Source organism: Podospora pseudoanserina, chromosome 4 (assembly GCF_035222485.1).
Source record: "Podospora pseudoanserina strain CBS 124.78 chromosome 4, whole genome shotgun sequence".
In the NCBI taxonomy this organism is placed as follows: domain Eukaryota; kingdom Fungi; phylum Ascomycota; class Sordariomycetes; order Sordariales; family Podosporaceae; genus Podospora; species Podospora pseudoanserina.
The window spans coordinates 1561433-1571193 of NC_085923.1; the positions used below are offsets into that span (position 1 = coordinate 1561433).

Sequence of the window (9761 nt, forward strand, 5' to 3'; positions counted from 1 at the left end):
TGCTATGGAGCGTAACATGTGTGTTCAGTTTGCCAGTTATCGCAAATCAGAGTTTTGATACAGCTCATGCTCAACAGATCTGTATAGGTATGACGCTACCACATATCCCATCCCAATCTGCATCCTTCAAGGTAGGTATCCTTCAGTCAGAGATAAGATAGGTTCCCCACTTGAATCTGCTCCTCCCATTACAAGAATCACCATATCCCTTCCCTTGATATTGTAACAATCCATAAACATGGTCAAGCGCTGGAGTATCTTCAGCTACTCTCGCTTCCCATATTTCTCTGTGAGGTGATCGAGCAGCTCCTCGCCCGTCTTGAACTCCCAAGCATCGCTGCTCTGATCGCTGTTCACAATCGCCTCGACAGCATCAGCAATATCCCAAAAAGCATCGCCGTCAAGGAAAAACAAGATGTAGCAGATCTTGACCTTCTCCGTTTTGAAGGTGTCTGGCTTGTCGCTCCAGGCGCGGGTGATGTCGCGTTTCCAGAGCATAAAGTTGAAATACCGAACATACTTGTTAGGCTCGGAGCCATCAAATCGGGTGGGCTCTTTGGCGGTTTCTTTCTTTTCGGTACCGGCCATCTCTTGATCGGGCTTTGTGTCACTAGCTTCGAGGTCGGCAACCTTTCTCTTCAAGTTGCTGATCTCATGATTCAGACTGGCATTCTTGTTCTTCAAATCCCGAATTTGCTTGTTGGAGTATCCAGCCAGCTCATTCCAGATTCCAAGCAGGCTACCCAGGCCGCCAGGACGAGCAATGTGAGGGTGGTGGATGTTGACTCCCAGATGCTGGAGGACGTCGAGCCTGGAGACGACCTCGGGTTGGACCTCGAGGGTGGCATAGATGTTCTTGTAGAATGGTAGCGCTTTCCGGAGTTCATTACGGACGTCGGCGATGTCCTGAGTGGACCAAGACACTGCATTTAATTGGGAGGAAAAGGATTTTGGGGTACCTCTGGGAACAGAGACGGCGCGATTGAACGGGGCTGGGCTGGTGATGGTAGAAGGGGACCCAAAAGACACTTGAACATGAGGGGCCAGCGAATTTGGGGGAGGGGTCGCGCTGGTGGAAGACATCGCGGGATTGGCTTGGGAATCGACGGTGCCTTGAGGACAGTTCTCAGTCTTGTTGCTGGGAGGCATTTGGAATCCGTTCAAGGGCTTCTGGTCAGAGGCCATCGTGACAGTCAAAGTCAACACACACAAGATGTTGAGCGAGAGAATCGTAGCAGAGAGAAGATGGAAGCCGGGAAATGAGTGGATTCAACCCATGATCAAGCGCGTCACTCTTAAACGGAAGGAACGATGCTCAGACAATAAAGTTCGCGAGGCAGCTAGCTACCAGCCATACTCCGTATGGCCTTCACACCCTGACAAAGGCATGGATGGTACCTCATTATGTCTAGATAGTCATTCATCACAATTCATTCTTATCCAAAGTAATCTGGCGCAGAGAATACTGACGGGATCTCTCCAGAATCAGAGCTGTGGATGCTGTTGCAAATAACAGCATGGTGTTGTTGCCGCTCCTTCCTCGGTGTTGATGATGTTGCAGAGTGACAGGGTGCAGGGAGAACAGCTGCTTGCCAACTGGTCTCCACCCCGGCTGCCGCACAGGCCATTTTTGCCGACTGCCCCACTTCCTCTGGTGCGGGCCAATCTGAATTTCACACCGCTTTCATAGGGTTTTCAAGCCCTGCCAAAAATTTGGTGAGCGCCCTTCAAGCAGAGCCACCTCCCAAATTGCATCTTGCACGACCGGTGATACTTTCGACAACAGAGGGACCAGAGGGGCTTGATCCACAACATTCACAATGGTGAGTACCCTCGTTGTTGCAAACGACGGCATCATCGATTGCTGCCGTCGATGGCCCAATTGCTGTTCGTCGATTTACTGACCGAGTCTCTTCGAAATCCAGGCGATCAAGCACAACCAGCAGATTCCCAACAACCGTAAGCAATATTCATCTACACATCCCAGTCCAGCGACCGACAGCGACTCCGACGAGACGATGACGATGCCAAACCCGGGCTACGAAGATTTTGGAAGAACACAGCGACTGACATCGAATTTCAGATTTCCGCAAGGATTGGCAGAGGCGCGTGCGGTGCCACTTCGACCAGGTTCGTAATCATCGATCGAGCTGGGGATAGCGGCCGATAATCTCGAAAACACATGGGAACCTCAATTCTGACGTGATGGAAAATATAGCCCGGCAAGAAGGTCACCCGCCGTCTGGCGCGCCGTGCGAAGGCTGCTGCCGTTGCCCCTCGCCCCGTCGACAAGCTCCGCCCCATCGTCAGATGCCCGTGAGTTTATTCCAGCAGCAACGGAGGAATATGTAGTGGAGGATGTGGTCTAACGAGATTCTGTGCAGCACCATCAAGTATAACCGTCGGACACGCCTCGGCCGTGGTTTCTCCCTCGCTGAGCTCAAGGCTGCCGGTATCCCCAAGCTTTATGCTCCCACCATCGGCATTGCCGTCGACCCCCGCCGTGCCAACCTCTCCGAGGAGTCCCTTGCCGCCAATGTCGAGCGCCTCAAGGCCTACAAGGCCCGCTTGATCGTCTTCCCCCGCAAGTCCAACAAGGTCAAAAAGGCCGACACCCCCAAGGACCAGCAGTCCGGCGAGACCGTCAAGACCATTGCCTCCGCTTTCGGTCTTGGTGCCCCTCTTGCTCCTGGCTTCACCGAGATCTCCAAGAGCGACCTCCCCAAGAACGTCGAGGGCGGTGCCTACAAGGCCCTCCGCAAGGCCAGATCCGATGCCCGCTACCAGGGCATCCGCGAGAAGCGCGCCAAGGACAAGGCCGACGAGGAGAAGGCCAAGAAATAGGCGTCTGGTTCTTCTTTTTGTGTTGGGGTGCAACGGTTAGGAATGATTCCCTGAGGTGTTCATTGGGCTGGTTCTGCTGGTCTGCATTTCTGCTTTTCCCGGTATCCCGGACGGGAACAATAAAACGTTCTCTCTCCATGGCTGTGTAGTTCGGGGGCAGACCCTCGGGTTCGGGCAGATAACACGCATCATAGGGATTTAGAGCATTCACAAAATGAATGGACAAAGGGAAAAAAAAAGCATGATTGATGGCCACACATGATTTTCGGGTGATCAGCGGTAATTGACTGGGTTTTTCTACAAATAATGGTTCAATTATGAATGCTGTTTACATGTTTCGCTGTTACAACGCTGTACAGGTTGTCCCTCTGGAGTTTACTGCCACTGATATACCTCCATCAACTCTGAACAGTCACACATCCAGGCTTTATACGAGATAATAGAAGCGTCCCCCCTCAGGCAAGCCAAACGGGGAGTTCGACCCCCAAGTGTTCACCTCCAACATGGTTCCAGGCGTGGGAGGTCTCGAAGACATGCGCACATATCCCCCAGGTATTTCCTACACCTAGCTCGTCCCCTCCCTATCCTTCACCACCAACTCCCCTCCTCTCTCCAGCACGGCCTCGACCAGCCTCCTCCTAGCAGGTGACATCTGATCTTTGAACATCCCTAGCAACATAGCTATCAGCACTAGGGCATTCTCCCTGTCAACCTTGACCATCCTCTCTGGCTGCTTCTGCGCCTGGGCGTTAGCCTGCTGAGGTTCCAGTCCCAACCCCTGGACCAACTCCGAAACTTCCTTTGTTTCTTTTTCCTCATCATTCTTACCCTGCTTCTCCTCTTCAAGCTCTTCCACTCTGTTGTCACCAGTCCCAAGAAACTTGCCCACCATCTCATCATCCCCCGTCGCAGCCTTCACAAGCGCCTTCAAGACCCCCTCTTCCGCTGCCGTGTCTTCCACCACCTTGAGCGCCATGTTGGACCCCTCAGGGTGTTGACTCGCCATGAGCGCCAAAACAGTAATTGCATCCGACTTGACAGACGGCCACTTTGCCTGCGTGAGCATCGTCGTAAACGACCCAGCAATAATGTCCGAGTGTGTCTTGTAGAACTCCTCCAGCTCCCCCGAGGACCCCAACACCCCAGGATCCTGAGACAAGACTCTACAAACCGCCGAAACCACCGCCCTGGCAGCCTCAAGCTTGGTAGGATCCTCGTTTGGAGAGCCAGTAGCCGAGCGGTACAACAGGTCAAGGTTCGTCCTGTATGTTGCCGTCCCCCCCTGAGAAGATGACTCCGCTGAAGCCAGGCCGTTCTCATCCTTTTCGTCAGAGGCAATCGACACCGGCTTGCAAACTAACCTCACATTCTCCCTACACCCCACAAGCAACAACCTCCCCAAGCTCACAGCAGCAAACATCATACTCGGCTGACTATTCCCAAACCCCTCCCACAACCCAGCCAAAGTGCCACTCTTCAACAACATCTCCCCCAACACCGGTTTATTCGCCGCCGGGATAGCCAAGTTCTTCGCAAACCCCAACGCAGCATGCGTCAGCTGCAAGCTCGGCCGCTCTCCCTGCCTCACCTTCCCGGGGACTGACCTCCCCAAAATTTTCACCATCCCTTCACCAACTCTCGGCAACAACTTCTTAGTCGACTCATCACTCCTCCCCAAATTCCCCAACGCCAAACAAGCCGCGTTCTGCAACTGAGGGAACTTCTCCAATTCCAACCACCCCACCAACGTCCCCACCTCCTCACTATCAATCCCATACACATCCCCAAACCCTTCCACGTCGGTAATATCCGCAAAGAGCGTCACAAATCCATGCTGAACTTGCTTCAGCTGCTGCTTCGTCTCCTCTTCTACATCCTCCCCCGCGGTCTCAAACCTGATATACGACTGCAAAAACGCTTCTTGCAATAGCCTAAAGTGCTTGTTTTGGATAAAAAACATCTGGAGGCCTCTATTGACGAGGTAGGAGAGGGCAGAGGTGCAGATCGACAAGAAGATTTCCCGATCGAGGGGGGACGAGAGGCGGTTCTCTTTGTTGATGGCCAGGGTGAGGAGGGCGGCGGGGGTGCGGGGGTAGCAGATTTTGAACTCGGATTCTACAAAGGGCGGGTGGCGGTTAGCTGGTTGTTATGGGCATGCGAGGAAGGGGGGAAATACCATGGTTTGTGAGGAGTTCAAGGACGGTCATGATTTGGGTGAGGTGGGCCTCGCATGCTCGGAGGCGTTCGCCGGAGATGAGGTCGATGAGGACTTTGCTTAGTGCTGCGTTGGAGACTTGGAGTTGGGCTGAGCCTAGGAGGAGTGTTAGCTCATTGATAGGGATAGAGAGGAAGAAGAAGGGGAGGGGGCTTACTGTAATCTACGCAGACGTTGAGCATGGTGATGACGGCAAAAGGGAGAAGGTGGTCCTCAGAGAGAAACATCTTGAGCATGTTTGTCAGCTTGCCAGAGGCGACCACGACCTTTCTGTTCTCATCTAGACCGTTTGTCAGTACCAGGTTCACTTTGCACATGATGTGAAGTAGCCACTCACCATTGTCAACACAGGCATTGGCAATAACCCTCAAAGCCTGTTTGTTGAGTGGATGAGACCCTTGAAAGACACCGTCATAGTAGACGGGAACAGTGTCCAGAAGGAATGACAGAAGCCCCGACTTCCCAATGACTTCTCTCCATGATGCTACTCACAAAGTCAGCAACGTCCCAGAAATATGAGCTTTGCAAAAAAACTTACGGTCTCTAGCAGCAACAGCAAATTGACCAGAAATGCAAGCGAGCGCATCTCGATCGGTGCGTGGCAAAAGTGTAACCAGCTTTCTCAGCACTGCTTCCCAGAATTTCGGCTTCTCCCCGGGGTTGCCCTTGAGAATGAGGGCAACCTGCTCTTCCAAAGGGAGAGGCATCTTGGCGATGATTCTGCGGCTGATGTGATAGACACTTATTAACGAATGTAGTGGGATGTAACTGATACCCAAGACTGATTGGTAAGATGTCGATACTGGGCTATTGTTATTAGAAAGAGAAGAAGAGAACAGGCAGAGGTTCAGCCCTCGTTTGCTTTCACTCGGTTGGTAGGGTCCAACTTCATCAGAATGGCAGTTGAAAGTCAGTTGTGACTTCCCAACATTCAAGTGCAGTCACGGTGAGCAATGAGGTCCGTGCACATGACATTTGGGGCGTTGGCCACTTCCCCCTTGGTTTGGTGGATCTTGGATTATGCACCATCACGACGGCAAAAAGACTGACAAAACAGACACAATTCTCATGTTGTTACATCGACACCTGAGTTTTGTCTACATTATACATGTTACACAGGGATATCCTCAGCGGTAATATACACACAGCAACCCAGCAGGTTCCGGCAGCTTTATTTCGCACCCGTAACCCACTTCTTCTCGATCGCATTGTCGATATTGGCAGTGCCAATAACAGGGAGGCCGCGTCTCTCGAGCTCCTCCCGGATAACCTTCCAGCGACCCACCATCTTCTCCTTGTCGATGGGTGTGACTCTGCGGGGGAACACCTTTACGTTGGGTAGAGACTGGAAGAGCTGCTTGTTCTCGATCTCCTCGGCGAGCTTCTTGGCCTTAGGTGGCTTCACGATCTCCTTGAGAAGAACACCACCGGAATTGATAGCGACCAACTTGCCATCTGGAATCCTGTGTCCAGTAAGCTTGTAGATACGCTTGGCAACCTATCATATGGTTAGCACTGGTTTGTTGTGCAAAAGAGGGGGCCAGACTCACAAAATATTTGTAGATGAGGTCCTTGATCATGGGCCGCTTCCATTCATGACCAATTTCCTTCAATAGCGCCCGGGCCTCTTCAGTGCTGATAACATGGTCCGCCGAGTCCTCTGTTGCGTCAACTTCCTCCTTGAGCTCGGTCTCGGTCTCCTGCTCGGAAGCGACACCTGTCTTGGCTTCCTCCTTGGTCTCCTCCGTTATCTCAGCTACTTGCTCAGAAGCGACCGCTGTCTTAACTTCCTCCTTGGCCTCCGCAACCTCAGCCTCTTGCTCCGGGGCGACAGCTGCCTCGAGCTGTTCCTTGGCCTCCTCAGTTACCTCAGCCTCTTGCTCGGCGGCAGTAGCTGTCTCGACGTCTTCGGCTGGCTTCAATATAAGAGTGCCATGTGAGCCACCGCACAGCTTGGTTTGAACAGTGGTGGCCGTCAATGCCGCGGGGCCCCACCCGGACTCGAGCAGAGCATCCCTAGCGGGAGTCGTGTCCTGCGTGTTCATTTGCCGTCTCGCAACCATGGCCTCAACCAACGCACGGTAAACCGCCACCTCGAGAACGGCTGGGTCGGTAATCTTCTCTGCGGGGCCATAACCAACCCACTGCCTGCCAACACCATAGTTGTCTGGGTTCTCCCACCAACCATCCAGTCCACCCACTTCCTCCAGCTCTAATCCATCTTGTGCCGGCTCATATGCGGGGTCGGTGATCTTGTCTGGGCGGACGGCAGCCTTCCGTGCTTGTGGGGGTGGTTTGAGACCCTGTGGTGGGGTGTAGGCTTCAACAGCGTCGGAGCGGGGGAGGGACGTGGAAAGAGTTCGCCTTTGAATGGATTGGGTCTTTGTGGAGGAAGAGGAAGTCGTCGCGACGGCAGCTACAGCGGTGGTGGTACGGATATGGGTCGGAGAGGAGCAGCACAGGCTCGCGGAGACGGCGCCCCGTAACCTCGGGAGATGGCGCATGGTTTGTGTATTCTTTCGGAGCGAGGAGGCGGGCTATTGGTGTCCCAATTGATCAAAACAGTTGGGAGGCTCAGGCACTGGGAGAGGTTGTCGGTATTTCGCTCTGCCCGGTCCTCTCAAATCTCGAATCCCAAACGCAGAGTGGACGACAGGCACCTCGGGCAATGAGCGCTCAACATCCAGGCCAAAATTTCCATCGGATGCCAAGCACTTTTTACAACATGTGGGGCAATGAACCGGGGAAAAGAGACGGTGCACCAGCCACACTTTCTCCAACTAGCCGTGTGGCTTACGTGCAAGATTCAGCAAAATACAGCTAAGACATGGTAGCTCCAGCCACATATCCGACGAGCTGGGTTAGCTCAATTCAAAAAAAACTTGCTTGGCGCATCATTGGATGATCAGAGGTTGACGAACGACTTTTGGGATCCCGAAGAACTGCCCGTCGAGAGCTTTCAATTCGTCTGCTCGTCCACCACCACCTCCTCCCACCGGCAACGACCACGATCTTTTGCTCTCGTAGCATATACCTGGACCTACGAGCTCCTCAACTCCAGGGATCAGCCTCACAACTTCTCTACCAGCTACCTAACACCCCGCCTTGATCTCAAGCTTCTTCAACCAAACCCGATTCATCCCGCATCCGGGGATATCTTTCCCACTACCACCACCACCACCACCACCGCCACCACCACCAAAGCTATCACCACCCACTCACCAAAACCACCATGCCAATATCCACCACCCCTCGCAGCGTCTCCGACGCAACCCGCTTCACAGCCACAACCCCCCACGCCGACTCCAAAACCGCCCGCTTCAGCAAACCCCCCAACACCTCCTCCCTGCCCCCATCAGGGGGTTCTCCAGAAGGGAACCCAATCCGGATCGAAACCCCCGACGAAAAAGTCGCCCGCCTCCGCGCCGCCCACCAAAGAGCCAAACTCGCCAATGTCTCCAAGCTAGAGCAGTACCTCGCCGTAGGCCGCTCCCTAGCCGACAAGGGGCACCGTTTGTCAGTCATGGCACTGATAGGCTTCTCCGGTACTTAACCCCACCCCCCTCCCCTTTTCAGGTGTATGTCACTTACTCTCTCCATCCAGGCCTCGGCATAGTAGCAACAGCCTACACCTTCTACGACATGATGGTCCTCAACCGCAAGCGCAAAGCAGAATGGATCGAGACCCAAAAGCAACTCGAGGCCGACGAGCTCGCCCAGGCCAGACTGGCGTACATGACTGGCAAGGCGGACGAGGACCAAATCGCGCTTGTAGAAGAAGTCATGGAAAGAGAGCGGCAGCAAGGAATGGCGGGGAAGACGTCGTTCTTTGAGAAAATCCCCAGCGGGTTCGCTCCTGCGGAAAGGACACACTCCCCAAGTGTGACGGAGGTTGTGAGCTGGCCTTCTTCTGCTGCGCCGGTGCCAGAGCAACAGGGAGAGGGGGAAAAGAAGAAGGGGCTCTGGACTTGGCTGACTGCTAATCTGAAAAAGGAGGAGGAAGGGGAGGAGGTGATGGGTAAGGAGAGGAGGTTAGGGTGGGAGTCGTTGAGTGAGGAGGATGATGGGATGGGCGTGAGGGATAGCGATCTTGTCCGGGCGTCGGAGGGGAGGGGGGTGGCCAGGGGGTTGAAGGAGAAGGCGAGGGAGGCGTTTGAGAAGGAGAAGGAGAATGAGAGGAGGGGGGGGGTGTTGGATCGGATTGGGTTGGAGGAGAAACAGGAGGGGGAGAAGAGGAAGAAGGGGTGGTTTTGGTAGAGACCTCCCACCACACAACCAGAGGTATGTAACGACCGTATTGGCTGGTGATGAGGGCTGTGCTGTCGACTGGAAGGAAAGGTTCGAAATGCAAAGGGATGAAGATGGTGGGCTGGATGGGTTGTAAGGCAACCATAATCACCACTTTCAAAGAGGGATTGTGACCAGCAGGCCGCTTTGTGAAAGAGGCGCTGCTTGTATCGATAGTGTATTAGGAGAAAAAGGAAACCGTTGCATAACTCCGGCGTTTTTTGTTGTTGTTTTTTTGTATGACATATTCATCATCTTGTACATACATGTACACTCACCATAATGGAAGTCATTTGATGTTGAATTGAGAGCAGAATAGATTATGTGTGGTACTTGTTCATGTAAGTCATACGCTTCAGTGAAGCCCACACATGTCTCTCCCATGTCTCTCCCATGTCTCACATCCCAAGGCAGC

General features: G+C 53.5%; 5 protein-coding genes across 5 annotated transcripts; 2 read left to right on the plus strand and 3 right to left on the minus strand.

The window, feature by feature from the left end:
* Positions 1-264: 264 nt before the first annotated feature.
* QC764_403595 (uncharacterized protein) lies at positions 265-1185 on the minus strand (the record flags this gene model as incomplete). The annotated part of the gene is made up of 1 exon (XM_062946651.1): positions 265-1185. One exon carries the CDS (start codon positions 1183-1185, stop codon positions 265-267), a length of 921 nt encoding a protein of 306 aa, XP_062800344.1.
* Positions 1186-1243: 58 nt separating this feature from the next.
* On the plus strand, positions 1244-3334 carry rpl13 (60S ribosomal protein L13). Its single transcript, XM_062946650.1, has 5 exons — positions 1244-1823; positions 1926-1959; positions 2084-2130; positions 2219-2316; positions 2385-3334. The coding sequence occupies exons 1-5, from the start codon at positions 1821-1823 to the stop codon at positions 2842-2844; spliced, it is 642 nt and encodes a 213-aa protein (XP_062800345.1). The 5' UTR covers positions 1244-1820; the 3' UTR covers positions 2845-3334.
* On the minus strand, positions 3166-5868 carry QC764_403580 (uncharacterized protein). Its single transcript, XM_062946649.1, has 5 exons — positions 5598-5868; positions 5397-5543; positions 5217-5339; positions 5021-5155; positions 3166-4959 (listed from the first exon to the last, which is right to left on the minus strand). Exons 1-5 carry the CDS (start codon positions 5764-5766, stop codon positions 3410-3412), a joined length of 2124 nt encoding a protein of 707 aa, XP_062800346.1. The 5' UTR covers positions 5767-5868; the 3' UTR covers positions 3166-3409.
* Positions 5869-6104: 236 nt separating this feature from the next.
* On the minus strand, positions 6105-7828 carry QC764_403570 (uncharacterized protein). The gene is made up of 2 exons (XM_062946648.1): positions 6610-7828; positions 6105-6557 (listed from the first exon to the last, which is right to left on the minus strand). The coding sequence occupies exons 1-2, from the start codon at positions 7561-7563 to the stop codon at positions 6231-6233; spliced, it is 1281 nt and encodes a 426-aa protein (XP_062800347.1). The 5' UTR covers positions 7564-7828; the 3' UTR covers positions 6105-6230.
* A 463-nt stretch (positions 7829-8291) lies between these two features.
* QC764_403560 (uncharacterized protein) lies at positions 8292-9316 on the plus strand (the record flags this gene model as incomplete). The annotated part of the gene is made up of 2 exons (XM_062946647.1): positions 8292-8604; positions 8664-9316. The coding sequence occupies 2 exons, from the start codon at positions 8292-8294 to the stop codon at positions 9314-9316; spliced, it is 966 nt and encodes a 321-aa protein (XP_062800348.1).
* Positions 9317-9761: the final 445 nt, after the last annotated feature.

Bases quoted from the DNA above. Each gene is read 5' to 3' on its own strand.
- rpl13 (XM_062946650.1), top strand. The intron at 1,960-2,083 runs GTAAGCAATATT...ATCGAATTTCAG, and splicing joins CCAGCAGATTCCCAACAACC to ATTTCCGCAAGGATTGGCAG. The intron at 2,131-2,218 runs GTTCGTAATCAT...TGGAAAATATAG, and splicing joins TGCGGTGCCACTTCGACCAG to CCCGGCAAGAAGGTCACCCG.
- QC764_403580 (XM_062946649.1), bottom strand. From the start codon at position 5,766: ATGCCTCTCCCTTTGGAAGAGCAGGTTGCCCTCATTCTCAAGGGCAAC. The intron at 5,544-5,597 runs GTAAGTTTTTTT...CTTTGTGAGTAG, and splicing joins TGCTGTTGCTGCTAGAGACC to CATCATGGAGAGAAGTCATT. The intron at 4,960-5,020 runs GTATTTCCCCCC...CGCCCTTTGTAG, and splicing joins TGAACTCCTCACAAACCATG to AATCCGAGTTCAAAATCTGC.
- QC764_403570 (XM_062946648.1), bottom strand. From the start codon at position 7,563: ATGCGCCATCTCCCGAGGTTACGGGGCGCCGTCTCCGCGAGCCTGTGC. The intron at 6,558-6,609 runs GTGAGTCTGGCC...ACCATATGATAG, and splicing joins ACCTCATCTACAAATATTTT to GTTGCCAAGCGTATCTACAA.